The sequence below is a fragment of the Setaria italica genome, chromosome V, assembly GCF_000263155.2.
Source record: "Setaria italica strain Yugu1 chromosome V, Setaria_italica_v2.0, whole genome shotgun sequence".
In the NCBI taxonomy this organism is placed as follows: domain Eukaryota; kingdom Viridiplantae; phylum Streptophyta; class Magnoliopsida; order Poales; family Poaceae; genus Setaria; species Setaria italica.
Window position 1 is genome coordinate 2,449,809 of NC_028454.1, and position 21,091 is coordinate 2,470,899.

Sequence of the window (21,091 nt, forward strand, 5' to 3'; positions counted from 1 at the left end):
AAAGCCGACGCGAACCATGGATGCTTTCTCAGGTTCCACGCGCCTCACCTTCCACGCGCACGAAAATAGTCTAGTCGGGCTCCCATCCAAATCCTAACTCTGCACGTTCGATTGCTTTCCGTAATGGACACCCAACTTGTGGGCCCGCGCCTGTCAATGTCTTCTGTCGTTCGTAATCCCTGGGATTAAGATTAACCAACACGGCTTGCCTGCCCCGACAGCCACCGCTCCCGACCCGAGCCCACCCGCATAGGACGCGCGCCTGTCGCCGTCCGATCCAGATCCCACGCCACGCCACGCCGCCTACTACCTCCCCCTCGCCACCCCCCGCCTCCCGAGACCAGCGGCCAGCGCCGACCAGACAGAATCCTCGTCGCAAAACACGCACGCGCTCCCCACCTCGTCCCGCCGCGCCGATCCAGCCCGGGCGCTCGGCCTCGCGCGGCGCGCGCGATGGCCCTCGACACAGCCGATGCGCCGCCATCGGGGCCCGACGCCAGCGCCGCCGTGCGCCCGCTCCTCCCCGACGCCGCCGCCGCCGCCCCCGCCCCCGCCCCCGCCCCCGCCGCCGCGGGCGGGGAGTCAGCGGAGGAGCTGGACGCCAGGTACGCGCCCTACGCGCGCCGGGACGCGTACGGGACCATGGGCCGCCGCCCGCTGGCCCCGGCGGAGGCGGCGCGGCTCGCGCTCGCGGCCGCCGTGCTCCTCCCGCTCCGCTTCGTCGCGGGGATGCTCGTGCTGCTGCTCTACTACCTCGTGTGCCGCGTGTGCACGCTGTGCGTCGAGTCGGACCGGGGCCGGCCGCGGCTGGCGGGGTGGAGGAGGAAGGCGGTGCTGCGCTCCGGCTGCGCGCTCGCGCGGGCAATGCTGTTCGTCTTCGGCTTCTACTGGATCCGCGAGACTGACAAGAGGCTCCCTAGTAGTGTCGAGGTTAGTTCGGTTTCCACTGTGCCTCTTCCGCTTACATCCTCCCGTGTGTCATCCCCCTGTACTTGCTAATCTCGGTGCCTTGGATCACTTTTTTCCCCCCGAAGAAGGCTTTCCCTGCTTTTATATAAAGCAAGCATATAACTGAGTTCGGTAAAGTATTTTGTATCAGCTTTCTTCAAAAGTATTTGGTCCTGCAGCACCATGGTTGATGGGTTGTCTGCCACTGTTGGGTCTAGTTGCATTGTGTTAGGAAGCATGGCACTGTCTGGTTTAGGTGCATTGCGTTTAGGAAGTAGAGTGACAGTGATGCTCTGGTGTGGCTAACTCTGCAATGTACCTGCAGCAATTTCTTTGTCTCTGTTTTATTTCGGATGATAAGGACGAGCCAGCCGACCCTAACATAATTTTGGAGGAGCCGTTATGATGCTGCTGAGCATTTTCCTTTAGGAAGTACCAATACAACCATGGACCCAGCAAACAATTAGCTCGCCATTTATTAGTTACCTTTTGTTGCTGGCCCGTGTAGAATAATGGTTTTGATTACAGCTTTCTGTGTAGAGTTCTATTCTTTCCTTGAGGATGGAATTATTTCGAATTTCCGTATGCACTGTTAGGCATTTACACTGTTGGAAATTACAGAGAGATTGCTTCCTTTGGTTCTTTTTGTCTCTGGGCAATGCCATGTATCCATTCAGGTATCAAATGTTACTAATTGTGGGTGATAAGGAATAACTAGGGATAGTGCGAAGAACCTATTCGTCGCCCTCCCTCAAGGAGGCTTTGACTACTTTTAGGGTTCTTCTTGCTTGATTACAATGGATGGTGTGGCTGTGCTTATATAGCCAGCTATCTAACAAACCCAATCTAATCTAAATAACCTTATCTCTCTAACATCTCTAACAACCTTACCTCTAATGACCTGCTAACAAACCAATCTTATTCCCCTCGTGGTACTGTTCACGAGCTACAGTACTCGTGGGCCTGGTCCTGTGGCCAGCCCACTTGCCATAACAGTGGGAGCGTTTTTTATGACTTTTTTGGGCAGAACTTGGGCCCACCAACAAACACAATTAGGCAATAATGTTGCAATTGTTGAGTGCCCCTGATTGTCATAAATTAGCATCTTAGTAAGCAAACTGGGATTTTGTGGCTAAAATTCGTTTGCATTGTGGTTTATTGTGCTTGTGCTAATATTAAGATTGAACTGAAAGTTAAATTGATGTAATGTAACTTGCATTCCCCTGCTTTATTAGATTCTTTCAAATTCTTGAGGCGGGTTTATTGTCACCTGGCAATTGTCTGTCTACTACTCTACTATGAAACCTGTACTAAGTGGCTGGAACCTTGCATCATACTGTATTGCATTAGTCAAAAATTCAAAATCTGGATGCTATGTATAATACTCCCTCTGCTCCAAATTATTGTTCAGTTTAGCTCTGTCCTAAGTCAAATTTATCTTTGACCAAGTTTATAGGAAAAAGCATCAACATCTACAATATCGAATTGGTTTCATTGAATCCACCATGAAGATAGGTCTTGATAGTGCTTTTATTTGGTGTTGTAGCTGTTATTATATTTTTCTATAAACTTGGTCAAAGTTAGAGAAGTTTGACTTAAGATAATGAATGGGGATGGCCTGCTTTTTTTCATAAAAAGATCTGGGTGCTTAATTCTGTTGGTTATTAAAATTTTTGAGATAGCTGGCAATAGAGACCTTTTGTCCCATCAAGCACCTATTAGATTGCACGCCAATATTATTTGAAAGGTTGCTCCTAGTCTTTGACACAGAGTGCATGATATAAGTATCGCAGATTAATACTGTTGTGCCCGTAATTTTGTTCCCTGGTTCCCTTGTCATCTTGTTATAATGTTTTGTCAGGATGTAAATCAAGAACTGCCTGAAGAATTGGGAAGGCCAGGGGCAATTGTGTCTAATCATGTGTCTTATGTGGATATTCTTTATCACATGTCAGCTTCTTTTCCAAGTTTTGTTGCTAAGGTACTGAAAACACTATTTTTGTTGCTCATAGCGTACTTAAATTTTATGAATTGATTGTATTCTAACTTTTTATCGTTCTGTGAATTCTTAAATGTATCCTTATCATAGGAGTCAGTGTCCAGGTTGCCCCTAGTTGGTCTCATAAGGTACCGTTTTCATGATCATTGATACTTTCTTATTTTCTAGGCAGTGCCTTATTTTCTTATTTTTCCATTTATATATTAATGTTATATAGAATATATTAAAATTGAATCTACTTTTCTTTTCTGGTATAATGCAGCAAGTGTCTTGGATGCATTTTTGTTCAACGAGAATCGAAGTCTTCAGATTCCAAAGGTGTCTCAGGTATATATTGACTACAGCCCTTCAACTGGTTATATTTGTGCTACTATTCTTGTTGTTAGCATCCTCAAAATATACATTTAGTATTGAATGTTCCTTTTGCTAATCCTTCGAATATTGCATTATATTCATCACATAGTTGATGTTCTCCAGGATTTATAAATTTGTGCGAATTTTGAACTTTAAATTATATACATGACTTTGCTCTTTTGAGGAAATTTTTCTCGCTATGGCAACTTGTAATGTTTTGTAGTTTTGTTTGTTGTTCTACTGAGCTTTCTATAATGTATGTAGGTGCTGTAACTGAAAGGGTCCAGGAGGTTTGTCAAGATAAAAATACCCCAATGATGTTACTGTTTCCTGGTTAGTCTACGGCCATTTCTTTTCCAGATTTTCTTCTAACTTCTTGTTTCATATAATGGTTGCCAATTTTTAGGCAATGATTATTTTTAAGGGTTATTAGCACCATCCTTTCAAAGCTGTTGTTTCCTATGTGCTTTTACACCTTATCACATAGGCCTACTTTGCACTGTCTTGAAGCTGGCCATAACTATTCAAAGTGTAGTGACAAAAACATGTTTTGCTGAGAGAAAACTGAATATAGACGTTTTGGGCTACATGATCTGCAGGAATTCAGTATCATGCTCCATCACCTCTGTACAAATATTTTTACCTTTCATTGTTTACCCTCAATTTGTGCTCCTGTCTGTTGCTACTTCATTTATATCATCAGGTTATCCAAAATATATTCTAACCTGCCATGCTTTAGTCCAATGCACATGTTGAGCAGTTAGCATTCTTATTCTATACAATCTTTTCCCCCCTTTCTTCATTTTGGCTCTTCAGAAAACTTGCTTCCCCTGTATCATAACTTGCTTTTTTTCCACTTCTTTTAGAGGGAACTACTACAAATGGCGATTACCTTCTCCCATTTAAGACCGGAGCCTTTCTTGCAAGTGCACCAGTGCAGCCAGTCATTTTGAGATACCCTTACAGGAGATTTAGTCCGGCATGGGATTCCATGGATGGAGTAAGTACTGACTGCAAATCTACACTTTCTTGAAAATGCCAATTTAGGGACCTACATGTAGACACAGGAATGCATGAGCAATATAGTGGTACTTTGTGTCTGGATTTCTTGTTCTTTCTAGTCTAGAGAAATTGGTTCACATATTGTTTCTAAGCTTTTATTTACACAGGATCTCGTCAACTTTGCCAATTTTTTATGCTCAGTAGCATTGTACTATTGTCCATGTATTTTTATCTATGTGTAATATGGAACCTCCCTGTGCCTCCTTTTCTATGTTTTCTTCTCCTTGGTTGTTGCAAATCGTAAGGTTGCTCCTTTCTTACTGTAACTTCCGTAACTTCTGTAGCTCAATAAACTCAGCTAGAGCACTTCTTCATATTTGTATGGAACATCCAAACATTTATTCAGGGTATTATATAATTTATTTCAGAAGTATGTGGCACTTAAACTGGTAAAACTCTGCCTGGGGTTATATTCAGGGTTCTACATTTATTTATGTCGGTGGCAATTAATATGGTCTTTTATCTTGATTCACTGAATTGAAAACATATTTTTTAATTTTCTTTCGTAAAAATTGCAGGCACGTCATGTATTTTTGCTCCTGTGCCAATTTGTAAATTACATCGAGGTGGTTCGTTTACCTGTATACTATCCTTCTGAACAAGAAAAGGAAGATCCTAAGCTCTACGCCAATAATGTCAGGAAACTGATAGCAATGGAGGTATTCTTGCGATCTCATCTTTCATGAGCTCTAGGATCAGGTTCACCTTTTTAAAATATGAATTGATATGTTCATGATTTCCTCCATATAACAACAATCTCGTTCTGTAGGGCAATTTGATTCTTTCTAATCTTGGTCTGGCGGACAAGCGTGTGTACCATGCAGCACTGAATGGTAGGAATCAACTTGGCGCTCAACATCAGAAAGATGATTGAAAGCCCCTGCGGTTTTTTTTTTTTGGTAAACTGACAGCTGAGGCGTATTTAAGATGTAACTATGTGCGGACTTTTAGTTTGCCAAGCGGCTCTTGCGTTCCTTGTTAAGGAGCATGTTAAACACTGTCCTAATACGACACTGTAAAAAGACATTTGGTGTTATAGTTTGATATGGTCTAATTCAGAAACAGTTGCTGTTTGTTGTGGTCTGTCTTTGTACACTTAGTTTGTTGCTAATCTTTCATTCTTTCTCTGTGAGGTAGTAATTTTTCATATTTATCGAAGTACCTCAAGGTAGGAGACTGTTTGGTGTGTACCTTCGCTGTTCCTAGCCAAAATATGGCCATCTCCAAACCAAGGCATGGCCAAAGTAACTTTGGCCAAGTATAGAATATTCGTTATGACTATGACATGCGGGCCCATGTGTCAATAAAAGTTTCTAGCAAAAAATATGATCAATATGGATCTTGATTTGTAGAGTTAATTGCCAGAAATGTAATTATTCAACCAGATTAAAAATTGGAATCTATACTTATTATTAAAGCAAGCAACAACAATTTTCGTCCGTCGTTGTCATTTTACAAAAAAGTCCCTCAACTTTCAAGGAATCAACCCGTAGTCCATCCATATTCTAAAGAGAGGAATGGCTCGGGTGGAAAAAGGAGGGAAGGGAGGGGGTTAAACGGGAAAAAAGCTTATAAAACAGATAGGGGAGGGGGATTGGGCGCGGGCCACCGCTCCTCCTGGCCCCGCGCCGCCGCACGCCTCCCTGCGCGCCCCGGTCCTCCCCGCGCCCCGCGCCCCCGCCGAACAACGGCCCGGGCCGAATCGGGCGGGGTCAACGCCGGCGACGCCCAGATTGGCGGCGAGACGTCGCCTCCGCTTCGACCGCGGTGCCATGGATGGGGAGTAAGGAGAAGGTTTTACCGTGTCCGCGGGAGCCGGCAGCGGTGGGGTCGGATGCAGCACCGACGGTGAGCGGCATGCCCGAGGGTGGGAGACCGCGTGCGAGCGCACGCGCTAGCGACGGCGGCAACGGCGGGGTGCGTGGACAGCCGGCGGCCCCTCCTCTTCCTGCCTTCCTACGCCAGATCCGGCGGCTGGGAGAGCACGCATGGTTGGCGCGCACAGCTGCTGCGGTGGTATGACGTGCACCGGCAAGACCTCCCGTGGTGACGTGCCAGCGGCGGCGAGATGTTGGAGGTGATGCTGCAGCAGATGCGGGTGCCCGTCGTGCGTCGTCGTCAGCTACTACGACCGGTGGATGGCGCGGTGGCCCACCGTGCGGAGCCTCGCCGCCGCCACGTAGGAGGTGAGCAATACTTGATGCATCGGGGCAGAGAAGAAAAAGGCTTTCGATTTGTGGGGAAGATTCGATCTTTGACCCGAAAATGTTGTTAGGGGTAAATGATAGTCGTGTTCTTGATTCGTGGCTGTGGTTTGATGCTTGCCGCAGGAGATGAATGAGATGTGGGCGGGGCTCGGCTACTACCGGAGGGCTCGATTTCTTCTGGAGGTGAGTTGTGCTCGTAATGGATTGATGGGGAAGGGACTAGGGCGTATCTATCGTAAGGTTGGGGCTTGCTTGGCAACCATAACTGCTGTGCGCATTCCCTATTGGATGTTTTACCTCAGAGAGTCTGGAAGATTAATTCAGAGTTCCATTTCCCTTTAAATGAAGAAAAAGAAATCTGAGTAGTAGTTCATGATTTGCTTTGCATTTCAACTAATTGTGAGATGCCATTATGTTAATTCATTTGGTGATCTGACATTCTTGCGAAGTTTGCATAAATTGCGCTTGCCTTCCAGTTGAGCTCATTGTAGAGGGCCATGGGATGATTCTCTTTGCATAAATAAATTGATCATCACTCTGATGTAAATGAGAAAATGGAGGCATCTCTTTACTGCTTTGCTTACTTAATTCTGCCTGTCATTTTCCCTTAAGGCTGCTAATGACATGGTCTTTGTCTCTGATTTGCATGGGGGAGAACTTGGAAAAAATCTTACTATCCAATTACGTTTGGACCATAGAGAAATCTTTGCACGAAAATGCTCCTCTAACCTATCTGAAAGTAATGTCCCATTCATCAATATCCTTTTCAATTAACTTTGTTCTGGAAATTTCTACCACTTATATTGTTGTTTCCTTTGCAGTTTGTCCAGTCCACATTCCGCAACGTAGTTTCAGATGAGTTTCTTTTTCAAAAGAAGGGGTCCCAGTTGAATTCCCATTTGACAAACTGTTGGTTATATGCTGCCGTCTTTCTTCAGCATCGCCATTTGGCTTCACTTCTGTCAGTAGCATGTCTATAAGCTGATCACACCATTCTCTCGTTTCAACTATGTAGAAGAACATTCTTGTATTATCAGGCAATTACGGCAACGATTGTTGTTGTGCATAGTTTTGATTTGTTCGCAAAGACTTTGCTTCGGTTGCATTATTCTTTGTGCAAGCTAGGGGATAAACTGCTCGTTGATAAGAGTAGCATTCCTGTCTAATGGCACTGTGCTCAAAGGAGCAGCATGGTAGCAGCGAAAGCTGCTTGTGTGCATTATGTCCAGACTCTAGCATGTAATTCCAAGAAGTGATTTTAGGCATCAAAAGAAAAATATCTGCTGCTTTTTACGCAAATAGATGCCGTCTTGGAATGTTACTAAATCGGTTTGGATCAAGGAAGCAAAGCTTTCTTATACTGAACTGAATATAACGGGACTAGATACTCTCTTATCTAGAAGGAAAAAGAACGAGGAACGAGGAACAGTATGGAACACCCATGTGTCATGAGAACATTGCAGTCCAGTCAAAGAATTGTATTCCACCAGAAGCTAATTATACGCGTGGCGTTCGTGCTCGCGCGGCCTGGCAACGCAGCGCACGCAACTAGCGCCCCGCGATGAGGCGGCCATGGCTTCCCATGCGGCGGTGACGGTTGGGTGCGTGTCGCGGTCGCTGTGGCGAACAGGTTAACGAGGAGGAAGACATTGGCCTCGAGAATGGCCAGCCGCCAGTTCCCGCGTACGCGTCCACGCCCCTTGTCGTGCATGCCGCTCCTCGCCGGTCTCGCACGTCGAGCTTGGCTTCCGGCACCACCTGCACGCAAGTGGTTAGTGCACATGAGACAACCACGGAACGCCTTGCGTTGGGACAAGTTGTTTTTTCAAGTATTGCTTAAATGTGAATGTGATATGTTTTGGCTCTTGGATGTTAGAATTGATGCGTGGTAACCAGTAGCCACTAAAAAACTTCTTAAACTTAGGAATTGTTAAATGTTGAATGTAGTTGTTATGGGAACCGAAAGGAAAAAAAAGATACGGTAGAAACGAATCCAAATACAATTAAAAATGTGGTCACGTTATGGTTGTACGGTTGTACCATACCTATTTATTTTTCTCAAGCAACTCTTTTGCTTAAATAAAAAAGGTAGAAATTTAATGAGTATTTTAGTTTAAGAAAATATAATAAGCTAAAATTTTGTTGGTATTTCTAGCAAATATGTAGACATCCAACAAGTGTAATAAATTTTAGTGGTAGAATAATTTTTGACCGTAGCAACCACTTTACTAGTCATGGTTTAAAGGGAATAATATTTTGAAGTATGAGCATATCAAAATATAATTGCCTTTGTCTTGACCTACCAGGTTTTGACACGTCAGCTAGCATGGACTTTGGGCGCTGGGCCAGGGGGGAGCAAGAAACCACCAATTGACACGTCAAGCACCAGCTGACACGTCAGCTGCTGCCCTGCCGCGCGGCCAAGTCAATTAAGGCCAGTTGCCTAATTTTGAAGTGCCAAAATTACTGTGCCAGCACTGTAGCACAATGTAGCATTTCGTTTGTATTTGTGAATTATTGTCCAAACATTGACTAATTAGGCTCAAAAGATTCGTCTCGCAAAGTATAACAAAACTGTGCAATTAGTTTTTAATTGCATCTACATTTAGTACTCTATGCATGTACCGCAAGTTTGATGTGATGGGGAATCTTCTTTTTCATAGTGCCAAAGTTAGGATTTGGGGATTTGGGGTGAACTAAACAAGGCCTAAGATGGAAATGTGGCCTTTGCAATTTGATTCAGCGCATAATTTGTGTTGATTGTGATACCACCACTCCGTGCCCAGGTACTGATTCTGTTCAATAAACTTGAGGATTTTTCTAACATTTTCCTATAGCTGTTTGTAATAACACAATCAAAAGTGCTGAAATATGCTCTGTTCTGTAGGACAATTAACAGTAGCTTCGATGGAGTCACCCGTAGGCATCAAGTATCAAATCTAGATAATCTAGATAGAATTGGAGGTTGTGCTAGGTACATGCGGAGTTTACTAAGAAAATACAAACAAATCTTCTTGATTTAACCAATAAAATCAGAGCTAAAAAAAAGAAAGCGTTTGAAAATCACAGTATTTTGTTTCCTTTAAACAAATTAAAGCACCCCGGCACAACTGCAGATGGGTATGTAACATTATTTTCACGTGTTGGGCAAGGCTTCAGATAAATTCTCTTTGCTAAGGACTAACGGATTAGCATTAGCACCAAATCAACTTGAGCACTACTATAGTATATAATTATGCCGCAACAACGCTTCTTCTTTCCAATAGTTTAGTTTATCTCTTATCGGTTTGACAAACCCTAGTGCCTCAAATGCACAGCCCACTTTTATCTGATGAGATCTTGAACTCCAACAAGACGACAGATAAATCTAGTGATGAGATCTTGAAGTCCAACAAGACGGCAGTGCTCAGTTGGTCTACTTTTGGCTGCTAATATGCAGGTATTCCTTTCATTTCTTTCACCCTTTCTAGATTGTAGTTTTCCTTTATAGATACACAAGCTAAGCATATGCTGACAATGATACTGTTGGAGTATAACTGAATTGCCCACCTTTCCCTATTATCTTAAACTTTTGGGTTGAATTGGTTGGTGCATGCAACTCAACATGGTATCGGGGACAGAGGTCTCGAGTTCGAATCCTGCAGCTCATCAAATATCCACGTATGCAGCCTAAGGGAACTTGCACGTGAGGGAGAGTGTTGGAGTATAAGTGAATTGTCCACCTTTCCCTATCAGCTTAAGCTTTTAGGTTAAACTGGTTGGTGTATGCAACTTAATAGATATCTTGCATGTTTTGGCTTGCTCTCCTGATTGCCTTCTAAAACGGGAAACAAGTTCAAGCCTCCTACATGTCATGTGTCAATATTGAAACGTGGAAATTATCTTTTTAATAATTCATGTTTTTTTAATTCACATGCATATAATATTCCTGCAAAAATTACGAAGGGGCAATGTAACCTAGCGGTTGGAAAACAGATCCTCTACAATATTACGCTCTACAGTTGAGTCACTAATACGTAGATCCGAACCCAAACATCAATAATTCATCTGCAGGGATAGTTACTGTAGACGAGCCTCATCCAGCGGTTGCAGTGACAACCTGTGGTAGCCGGACCCTTATGTAAGGGGTTCGTCATAGGTTAGGTCTCAAAACACAGATCATGGCTCGACTACAGGGGACGACATCTCCAGCTATGAGTGTGGCCAGCTATGAGTGTGTCCAGCTTTCGTGACCCTAGTGCCTCAAGTGCACAGCCCACTGACAGATAAATCTAGTGATGAGATCTTGAACTCCAACAAGACGACAGTGCTCAGTTGGTCAGTGCCACAAATTGGTTGGATCTACTTTTGGCTGCTAATGTGCAGGTATTCCTTTCATTTCTTTCACCCTTTCTAGATTGTACTTTTCCTTTATAGATACACAAGCTAAGCATATGCTGACAATGATATTGTTGGAGTATAAGTGAATTGCCCCACCTTTTTCAATCAGCTTAAATTTTGGGGTTGAACTAGTTGGTGTATGTAACTCAATATGGTATCAAGACCAGAGGCCTCGAGTTCGAATCCTGGCGGGCACGATTAGATAAAATAATTGCAGCCCATTCAAATATCTACGTATGCGGCCTAAGGGAGCTTGCACATGAGGGGGAGTGTTGGAGTATAAGTGAATTGTCCATCTTTCCCTATCAGCTTAAGTTTTTAGGTTGAACTGGTTGATGCATGCAACTTAATAGATATCATGCATGTTTTGGCTTGCTCTCCTGATTGCCTTCTAAAACAGGAAACAAGTTCAAGCCTCCTACATGTCATGTGTCAATATTGAAACGTGAAAATTATCTTTTTAATAATTCATATTTTTTTAATTCACATGCATATAATATTCCTGCAAAATTATGAAGGGGTAATGTAACCTAGCGGTTGGAAAACAGATCTTCTATAGTACTACCCTCCGTAGTTGAGTCTGGGTCCGAACCCAAATGTCAGTAATTCATCTGCAGGGACAGTTACTGCAGATGGGCCTCATCCAGCGGTTGCAGTGACAACCTGTGGTGGCCGTCTCCACAGATCAAAATGTGGGGGATGCTCAAGTATGCCTCACACAGATGGATGAAGATAGCAATATCCAAAATTGAGTTGGGATTCAGATGTACCAATTCAATCTTATAGTAGTGGAGCAGACCCTGGAAGAAGTCCCCGCAAGTCGCAAGGGATCTTGAATCCGCGTTCGAAGAATGATACAAAGACCACCGTCTCTATCTTGTCCTCCGTGGGGAAATCTTGCCCGGCAGTCGGCTTCCAGTCCAGCAACGCCTTGGGCCTAAGGAGGTCCTGGTCGACAAGCGCCTGGATGCGCTCCTCTGTCATCACTGACTTTATCCAGACCGAGGATGGATTTGGAATCTGCGCTTGCACCATTTCTTCGGTTTCTATACCTTGTGATTTGGATCTAATGCCCGCAAGGGTCTTGATGCGCATACGACGGCGCGGTGGCTCGGGCGACAGCGGCGAAGTGTGCTCGAGTAGATTGGGAATCACGGCGGGGCGTGACCTAGGGTTCGCGGGCGCGCTGGCGATGTGCTCTGTAGACTGTGGTGGTGGTGACGCGAGTGTAACGGATGGAAATGAAAACGGATCTGCACCCCTTGGGCTTTTGAAGGGCGTGATGGCGTCACCCTAGCGACGGAATTTGTGGGTTTTCTGTTATTACGGCGCACGTGCCAGACGGAGTCTGCAGGTTTTTCATTATGCTTTCAATGGCGTGCCTCCGTGGCTCCACCAGTCCTCGTCCTCGGGGGCTGGGCACCTATTTCAGGTCGGCGTGCCTCCGTGGCCCCGCCAGTCCTCGTCCTCGGGGGCTGGGCGCCTATTTCACGTCGGTGTGCCTCTGTGGCTCTGCCAGTTCTCGTCCTCGGGGGCTGGGTGCCTATTTCATGTTGGTGTGAGGACAAGGGCTGGGCGCCTATTTCTTGTCGGCGTGAATTCGCGGCTCCGCTAGTCCTCGTCTTCAGGGGCTGAGCGCCTATTTCTGGTCGGCATGCCTCCATAGCTTCTCCCATCCTTATGTTCAGGCACTTGGACCTGCTATTGGAATCAACTTTTTCTCTTTTTTTGACCATTGGACTGATTATACTAATTGCTTCAATGCTCGGGGGCTACTCCTATGGAGTGTGTCTTGCGACACCCTCCATGTCCTTCGCTTCGACCTGCTAGATGCCCGACATCCATCAACTCGGCACTCGACTTCGCTCTGCGTGTATGGCTCTGCATTCGCTCGGATTTTCTTCTTTTTTGAGCACTGTGCAGCCTCTCCATCACCATGACACCATCGCAGCTTCAGCCGACCACATTCCATGCTTCGCTGTGATGACCTCAAGTTCCTGTTTGCCTACACATCGCTCGGGGACTTGAGGGATATGGTTACCCCATGGATCCCCACCGACCAGGATACTGGCCGGTCCTGACAAGTGGGCCCGCCCGACCAGGGCGTGCAGGCCAAGAATATGAAGATACTTAGAGTACATGTCAAGCAGGCCAGGCGAATCAAATCAGCCCGGATATTACGGGATACATATTGTAATCCGACTCAGATCACCTTCCTTGTAACAACCGAGTAGATTAGATTCAAACCGACTTGTAACCCTAGGTCGCCAACCTATAAAAGGCGGCCAAGGGCGCCTCTCGAGGACATCCAATCCAATCTGTAAACCACGCACCAGCGAAAAGCAATACAAGCCACCAACGTACAGGATGTAGGGGTATTACTCTCTGGAGGTCCAAACCTGTCTAAAACCTTTGTGTTCTTCCTGTTCTCGTGATCACCTTCGAGTTCTTGGTTTCACGATCCTCTCTGCCTACAAATCAACCACTTGGGTAAACCCCTGGTGGACTGCCAAGCTACTAAATCCGACATCCTGGAAGCTTAGTTTTCTCGCAGTTAAGCCCTTGCATCTTGTTTAGATCATATGTTACACGTTTTAGCTCCGTTTCTGTCCGTTCAAGTTGCGTTAGATTCATAACAACATAAATTACATGTGTTAGTGGTGATGTTTTCCATCATTGCATGTTTTTGAAAATAAATTTAATATTAATTTGGTTAATACCTATTAAAAATGTTGTCTTTAATTAAAAGCTATTTAGCGTTATGCACCGCTTTTCATGACAAATGTTAATTTGATTAATGCTTACTCTTAAATGTTTTTTCAATTAAAAGCTAATTAGAGATATACCTCATCTTTTCATAAATTAAACTCAATTTGATTAATGTGTATTCAATTTTTTTTATAAATAAAAGCTACATAAGTTATATCTTGGGTTTTCATAATTAAATTTTAATTTGAATAATATAAATATAAATGTGTTTCTAAATTATATTTGGTTAGTTCAACCCGAATCATAAAGCTATGCGCTTAGATGTTTACATATACTTTATTTTCAAATTAAATGTTTAATTCGCATAAATTGTACTTAAACATTTATAAATAAAATTTGACTAAGTTCTACATCATATTTTCATATAAATATAACTTGCTAAGAATGTTTCTCTAAAATATCTTTACATTGTTTTCTTTATTAAAATATATGAAGCACATAGGCTTTTCTCTTTCTCTTATAATCCAAATCTCTCAGTAGCTGTACCTTTTCAACCTTAGTTCCTTGCGTTCGCGTGATCCTAGAATCGAGTTCTATCCTTTAGTACGTTCTTTTAAAGCCTTTCTTTGGTTGGTGTATTGTTCTTAGTTGTACTTATTTGTTTGCTTGTATGTTTGTGCTGGTGAATTCTTCGAGTAGAAGGATCGCTATTTGAAAGTTTTGAGGATTAAGAGTTTCAAGAGAGCAAGAGCTAAAGAACAGTAAGAGTAACTTTTCTTTGTAGAAAGGCAAGTGTCCCTAACCATCCTTCTATTTATGCTTATTTTACAAGAATACCATGTATTAATTGGAACATGGAACGACCACCCAGGAAAACAGTACAACCATAAGACCAACGAACTCTAGTCTTGGCTAATTAATTAGAGACTCTAGTTTGTGATAGTCTTACCAAAAGGGTAAGAGGGGCTCATAGGTTGTGCGATGGCTTGTCCATCCAAGGGGTGTACACACCACTTGGGGGAGGGTTCATCCTCTTATGAGGAAACCTTAGCAAGTTATCACTTATTAGGGAATCTTTGTAAAGACCTCGTAGCATCCCTATGCAGTCACACCTTGGTAGTGTGATAAGTGCCTACTTTTGTACAACATGGTTGGGTTTAAAGTTCTCTTGAACTTTTACGCGACTTATGGTGAAAGTGTACAACCTCTGCAGAGTGTAAAACTAATATATCAGCCATGCTCACGGTCAAGAGCGGCTTGGACCCTCACGTGATTAATGAACTTGAAGATGGACTTAAATCGTTATTCTAGTTATTTCTTGTGGCCTTACTGAGTACCAACCATAAGTGTACTCATCCTTACTTACTACTGCTTAGAAGAGGAATGTGTGTGAAGTTTTCTGAAGATGATGCTGGCGTACGCAACTCCCAGTCGATTGCATATGAAATTTGGAGCCTTCGTTTCCAAGATTAAGTTGTATATCTCTGATAGACTCGTAAGTCATTATTTATATTCCTATACGTGATACTGTTACTGTTATTCACTGATGATGTCACTATATGTATGAAACTAGCTAGATCCTAGCATACATATAGGTAGAACTTGGTTTTGCCTTTAAAATCAGGTGTGACAATATATAATGGAAGTATGGCGTACGTACTTATTAATTCTACGGAGATGCGTCATCTATCTGACTTCGTCGCACAGCATGAATACTTTTGCTTTGCCAACATTGTTTTCTACGTCTTTTGCTGCTACAAATGTGAGAGAATTAAAGTAGACCTGACCTTGTTAGAGACTTGGCACTGAATGAATTTGACAATATCACTGGTTGCTTTTTGTGTGGGTGGGGTGGGGGGGGGGGGGGGGGGGGGTTTGCTGCTACTTGATACTGGTGACGTCGACGTAAAGGTTGGGCAATAGATTTCATTGTTGTTCCCAGAAAATATGTAATTCTACTAATTTGTTGGGGGTCATCCTGAAAATTGTATCATAGGATATGCATTCTAGAGGCCATAGTGCACTTGCATGATTGCATGCATTGAGCACAAGCATTCCAATAAGTTCCCTCACGCATGCACAAGACACCAAGCGGCCACCAGCGACCACTACCGTACCTCTCTCTATAAATAGCCTGTCTGATTGCTTCACAACAAAGTCAAAACGCAACACTCCATAGAGACTATGGGTCTTTGGCACGTCCCCAGTAGTAGTAGTTGTTCTCAAAGGTTTTACCACCTTTTGCTCTTTCATGTGCACCCGTTCTGGATCCAACTCGTGTACTTCCTCTCCATCTCCCTCTTCGGTTTCATGATGCTAAAAGCCCTGCCCATGAAAACCAGCGCGGTCCCAACACCCTCGGGCCTGGACCTGATCTTCACGTCTGTGTCCGCGACGACAGTGTCCAGCATGGTCGCCGTCGAGATGGAATCCTTCTCCAACTCCCAGCTCCTCCTCGTGACCCTCCTGATGCTCCTCGGCGGCGAGGTGTTCACAAGCATGCTCGGCCTCCACTTCACCTACACCAAGCTCAAGAAGAGAGAAACACAAATACCCCATGATCTCGACGGTAATAACGGATTACCGCCGCCATCGTCTAGCTTAGAGCTCAGAACCATGGGAGGAGGAGCCCCAGCTGCCGTCGCCGCACTAGAACAAATGGAGACAGGGTTCAAGAACAACCTTGATTTCACATCCATTGCTAGGACTAGGATGCTAATGTTTGTGGTGTTGGGGTACCTCGTGGTGGTGCACCTCGCCGGCTACACGCTCATGCTAATCTACCTCAGCGCCGTCGCCGGCGCGAGGGAGGTGCTCATTGGTAAGAAGATCAACCCGAGCACCTTCTCCATCTTCACCGTCGTCTCGACGTTCGCGAACTGCGGCTTCGTGCCGACGAACGAGGGGATGGTGTCCTTCAAGTCCTACCCGGGCATGCTCCTCCTGGCCATGCCGCACGTCCTCCTCGGGAACACGCTCTTCCCCGTCTTCCTCAGGCTCTCCATTGGAGCGCTCGAGAGGGTCACGAGGAGGCGAGACCTCGGTGAGCTGCTGGTCAGAGGAGGAGGACCTGGACCAGCTGCCGCCACTTCCACCATAGGGTACGACCACCTGCTGCCGGCTGCGCGCACGTGGCACCTGGCGTTCACCGTAGCGGCGCTCGTGGCGGCGCAGCTGGTGCTCTTCTGCGCCATGGAGTGGGGCTCCGACGGGCTGCGGGGGCTCACCGCGTCCCAGAAGCTCGTCGCGGCGCTGTTCATGTCGGTCAACTCGCGGCACTCCGGAGAGATGGCCGTCGACCTCGCCGCCGTGTCGTCCGCCGTCGTCGTGCTCTACGTGGTTATGATGTACGTAAGTACCACTAAGTAAAGAATAGACTTTCCATTCAGCATTTTTAGTCCCGGTCGTTTTTGGATCTGGGACTAAAGGCCGATCCCGGGTTAAACAGCCACCACCGACGGCCACCGATGACGGGAGCTTTAGTCCCGGTTGGTAATATTAATCGGGACTAAAGAGTCCCTTTTAGTCCCGGTTGTAACGGCTAGTGGGATGAGGGAATTTGATGAGGCGTTTAGTCCTGACTGGTAACATCAACTGGGACTAAAGGCCCCTCTTTAGTCCCAGTTGGTAATTCCAACCGGGACTAAATGGATAGTTTTTAGTCCCGGTTGGTGTTACCAACTGGGACTAAATGTCTTGCCTATAAATATCAGCTTCTTCCTCCCCGAGCCCAAGCCACTCAGATCGAGAGCTTCGGGCTCCTTCTCCATGGCGAGCAAGCAAGCTTAGCGAGGTGCTGCCCGATTTTTTTTCTTCATTTTCGTGAGGCTTTCACCCATCCAAAGTGTTGTAAAGGTTAGCTATTTCATCCTCTCTTCATTTATTGTTATTATGCTTTGTTTTATGCTTTAGAGATAGAGAAAAATGAGTTTTTTAGAACGAGGGACAATGGAGATGAGTTTTTATTTATACATATTTTTGAGCTAGAATTTGATGGATAGTTTGCTTGTTATATATGATTCGTATTAGATAAATATCTTGATCAATATTAGTTATGAGAAAAAATAGAGTAAATATATTTTTAATATTTAGTCATTGCAATAAAATTAAGGTAAATAAATTGTAGGTGTAAGAAATAGAATTTGGTCATTGCTACAATTTTTTGGATAGTTTGCATGTTAAATTTGGTCATTGCTACAATTTACGACGATCGAAAGATCAGTGTTAAGGCTTATGATGCGCAGTAACATATATGCTAATACTTATATATAGTTCATCATGTTTATTATTAGTTGCATGTGCTCATCGTCCACTAACATGTCCAGAGATCAAATGGTTAGATGTTTTAATTATGTTCCACTACTAAATATATAGTACTGCTTGCTAACCCTGCAAGCTAATCATTGTGCCATGCACGACACATGCTTAAGCACGCAGAGAAACTATGTTCTCAGTACCAGGGGCCTGAAGTTGGACCAATTTTCAGGCGTCAGGTTTGTGGCCGGGAAGGTTAGGGGTGGGTGGTTGCCAGGGGAAGGTTTCCATGGTTGCCGGAGTTAAAAACGGGTTGGTCCGCAGGTAGAGGGAGGGGGTGGCACGGCGAGCCAGCGGATGTGCCGGTGGCTGAGGGTGGTGGGGGATTGCCGGTGGACTGGGGAAAGCGAAGCAGGTTCAGGGTAGATCAGATCAGGGCGGCGGAGACGCAGCTGAGATGGGTGGAAGTGTGTGGGCGGGACGTAGGTCAAAAGAGTGCCCACGTGTGTGACCAAGGAAGGAGCGGTTTGGCTCCGAGCTAAGGTTGCACCAAAGACAGTGCTAGTTGGATTCGGATTAGAGCCAGGATTGATCGCTCTGGAAAAAAAAACAGACACCCACTTTATACTGTCTCATTCCAAACTATAGTTCACCTTAGTGTTTTAAGCTAAACTTCTCTAATTTTGACCGTGATATAAAAAACATCTAAGACATCAAATTAGTTTTGTTGAACCCACAATAAAATATATCTTAATAGTGCAGTTTTTTTAGTATCTTAGATGTTATTATATTTTCTATAAGTTGATTAAAGTTTGATTTAGAATAATAATAAGTAAACTGTGATTTGGAATGGATGGAGTCATAACAAAGCTTACTCGGATGTTGTCTTTGGTCTGCAGGTATCTACCACCTTACACCACATTTTTGCCCGTGCCGGTGGAAGACCACCACCAGTATAGGGAGGCACAGTCCGACGAGAAGAGCAAGATCACCAGCAGCAAAAACATTTGGCAGAAGCTGCTCATGTCGCCTCTCTCGTGCCTCGCCATCTTCATCATCGTCATCTGCATCACCGAGCGGCGGCAGATCGCCCACGACCCAATCAACTTCAGCGTCCGCAACATCGTCGTCGAGATCATCAGGTGCTTAATTATTACGTCAAAAAATGTCAGGCAATATTATTCCATCTTCCAAGCACAACAATGGAACTTCGGCTCAACCAAACCACTGTAACATGTTGCAGTGCGTATGGCAACGTGGGATTCAGCACCGGGTACAGCTGCGGTAGGCAAGTGAAGCCCGACGGCAGCTGCAGGGACGCCTGGGTCGGCTTCTCCGGGAAGTGGAGCAGGGAAGGGAAGCTCACGCTCATGGCCGTCATGTTCTATGGCAGGCTCAAGAAGTTCAGCATGCATGGGGGTCAGGCATGGAAGCTGGGCTAACGGTTTTGAAATTCTATCACATATGCGCGCGCGTTGTACATTTCTCTCTACGTCGTCCGATCCTAGCAGCTATAGATCTACTGCCTGACTCCGAAGAGTGGTACTTGAACTAGGATGGAATCGTGGGAATGTATGACCAAGGAAGTCTGTCTGTAATATAACATGAAAAAATGGCTGCTAGCTTGTCTTCCCCTGATTCCCTCCAACTTGCGAAGCAACGCTATTTGACCATGTACACAGGAAAACCCTAGATCGCAGGGTGCAACTCTTGTGAAAATGGTATAAATATTGAAAAAAATAAAAATGTGAACATAATTCACATCCAAAAATATACTTTGAAGATTAAGAAAAACTGAAACCTGGCACATCCATAGTTCATCTATATATAGATGTACTTTGTAGAAAAAGTTAAGACTCAAAATTGTTTCTGGGAAAAATCATGTGAAAATGAAAAGTTTCCATCGAATTGGACGCTTAAGATTCGTGCATAGGGTGAGGCGACATTAATTTGAGGTTCTAGTGGGTTCGGCAGAGAGATATGATAGATGAGCAGGAGGATGGGTCCAATAAGTGGGTCATATTTATTTACTAAAATAGGATGTGTGATAGAAATACTGGATTTGAATTTGAGCTTTGGACATATCGTTGTCTCAAACCATCTGTTTATTTCATCATACATTGAACTAGGGTGTTACTAAAATAAACGCAGCAAAATTCAAACATGTATTTTATTCAGATTATAAGTTTTTTTATAAGCTGAACAATTCAAATATAGTTTTTAAAAACTTAATGTACTAGCTATATTTTTTCGTAATTTTTAAAAAACCACATGTAAAAATTTGAAATAGTTTTTTCAACTGTTGAAATAGGGTTCATAAATCATAAGTTGATGAATTAAGTGGTTAGGAATCTAGAGAGGCTTGGAAAGTGTGGGAAGTAAGAGACAACGGAAGGCGGTTGGGACTTGGGAGGCTAGTGAGGATAACGAGATGGTGCAATGGACCATGGGCAGGCTCGTTTGTGGGCTATTGTGAGCCGCCTAATTTTGCTCCTCTGGTTCCGGACCAACGTTGGGAGGTTCTGGTCAACACTTCATGTCTGTCCAAAAGGGAAGGAGGAAGAGAGGAGCATGGTCATATCATCTGGGAATAACAGATTGGGACATGATTATGTGTACTGCTCGGTGCTTGAAAAGGAATGGTTATGGATGAGTGGATGGCAGAGGAAAATCCCATTCCAGGATACATCTTGTGTTCTGTTTTAGCAGCACAGCACAAAGTCCTGAAAAGTCTCTTCTCTTCATCTACGTCGGGTCACGAAAATGTTGTTAAAGTTTCATAAACATCATTTTTAATCTTCTCTTTCGAAGTCATATCACAGATAAGATAAGAAAGCACATCTTCTTTTAATGTTGTTTTGTGGTGCCATATGGACCATTACAGCTTTAGGTCTTAATCTGCCTCTGAGTGTGTTATATATGTTTGGGACCTGGCTATATACTAAGAATTTAAAAGGATTTGGAACCATTAGTTTTACTAGGGAGGTTGCTAGCAGGTGTTAGTCACCGTAACTATATAGAAATGATTTGGTTTTTGGAAAAAAAATGAAATATAACTCTTTCTTATTGCATATTATTATCTTGTAGACTATGCATGGATTCCGTACTTGGGCTATCTTGCATAAGTTAGCTTCACAGGATTTGATTCATGCGGCATCACTACGATTGACACATGTGG

The 21,091-nt window shown here is 44.3% G+C and overlaps 2 protein-coding genes and 1 long non-coding RNA gene across 4 annotated transcripts; all 3 read left to right on the plus strand.

The window, feature by feature from the left end:
• The first annotated feature begins 333 nt into the window (after nucleotides 1-333).
• LOC101775020 (lysophospholipid acyltransferase LPEAT1) lies at nucleotides 334-5,446 on the plus strand. The gene is made up of 8 exons (XM_014805178.2): nucleotides 334-930; nucleotides 2,810-2,929; nucleotides 3,038-3,075; nucleotides 3,210-3,274; nucleotides 3,566-3,634; nucleotides 4,168-4,301; nucleotides 4,882-5,022; nucleotides 5,133-5,446. The coding sequence occupies exons 1-8, from the start codon at nucleotides 454-456 to the stop codon at nucleotides 5,235-5,237; spliced, it is 1,149 nt and encodes a 382-aa protein (XP_014660664.2). The 5' UTR covers nucleotides 334-453; the 3' UTR covers nucleotides 5,238-5,446.
• A 520-nt stretch (nucleotides 5,447-5,966) lies between these two features.
• Nucleotides 5,967-7,786, plus strand: LOC105914330. Its single transcript, XR_001163982.3, has 3 exons — nucleotides 5,967-6,549; nucleotides 6,694-7,309; nucleotides 7,392-7,786. It is a non-coding gene; the product is annotated as an uncharacterized LOC105914330 (long non-coding RNA).
• An 8,006-nt stretch (nucleotides 7,787-15,792) lies between these two features.
• LOC101753267 (cation transporter HKT8) lies at nucleotides 15,793-19,553 on the plus strand. 2 transcript variants are annotated; one of them, XM_022826465.1, is made up of 4 exons: nucleotides 15,793-17,010; nucleotides 17,373-17,514; nucleotides 18,813-19,055; nucleotides 19,157-19,553. In XM_022826465.1, the coding sequence occupies exons 1-4, from the start codon at nucleotides 15,844-15,846 to the stop codon at nucleotides 19,207-19,209; spliced, it is 1,605 nt and encodes a 534-aa protein (XP_022682200.1). In that variant the 5' UTR covers nucleotides 15,793-15,843; the 3' UTR covers nucleotides 19,210-19,553. The 2 variants fall into 2 exon arrangements, with proteins under 2 accessions (XP_022682200.1, XP_004967537.1); XM_004967480.2 differs by lacking the exon at nucleotides 17,373-17,514 and having other exon boundaries at nucleotides 15,795-17,006.
• Nucleotides 19,554-21,091: the final 1,538 nt, after the last annotated feature.

What these genes read in the sequence shown, in the direction of transcription:
- LOC101753267 (XM_022826465.1), top strand. Translation starts at nt 15,844, where the DNA reads ATGGGTCTTTGGCACGTCCCCAGTAGTAGTAGTTGTTCTCAAAGGTTT. An exon ending in TCTACGTGGTTATGATGTAC is followed by an intron (nt 17,011 to 17,372) that starts GTAAGTACCACT and finishes TATAAATATCAG; the next exon opens with CTTCTTCCTCCCCGAGCCCA. An exon ending in ATCGTCGTCGAGATCATCAG is followed by an intron (nt 19,056 to 19,156) that starts GTGCTTAATTAT and finishes AACATGTTGCAG; the next exon opens with TGCGTATGGCAACGTGGGAT.
- LOC101775020 (XM_014805178.2), top strand. Translation starts at nt 454, where the DNA reads ATGGCCCTCGACACAGCCGATGCGCCGCCATCGGGGCCCGACGCCAGC. An exon ending in AGATTCCAAAGGTGTCTCAG is followed by an intron (nt 3,275 to 3,565) that starts GTATATATTGAC and finishes TAATGTATGTAG; the next exon opens with GTGCTGTAACTGAAAGGGTC. An exon ending in GGAAACTGATAGCAATGGAG is followed by an intron (nt 5,023 to 5,132) that starts GTATTCTTGCGA and finishes CTCGTTCTGTAG; the next exon opens with GGCAATTTGATTCTTTCTAA.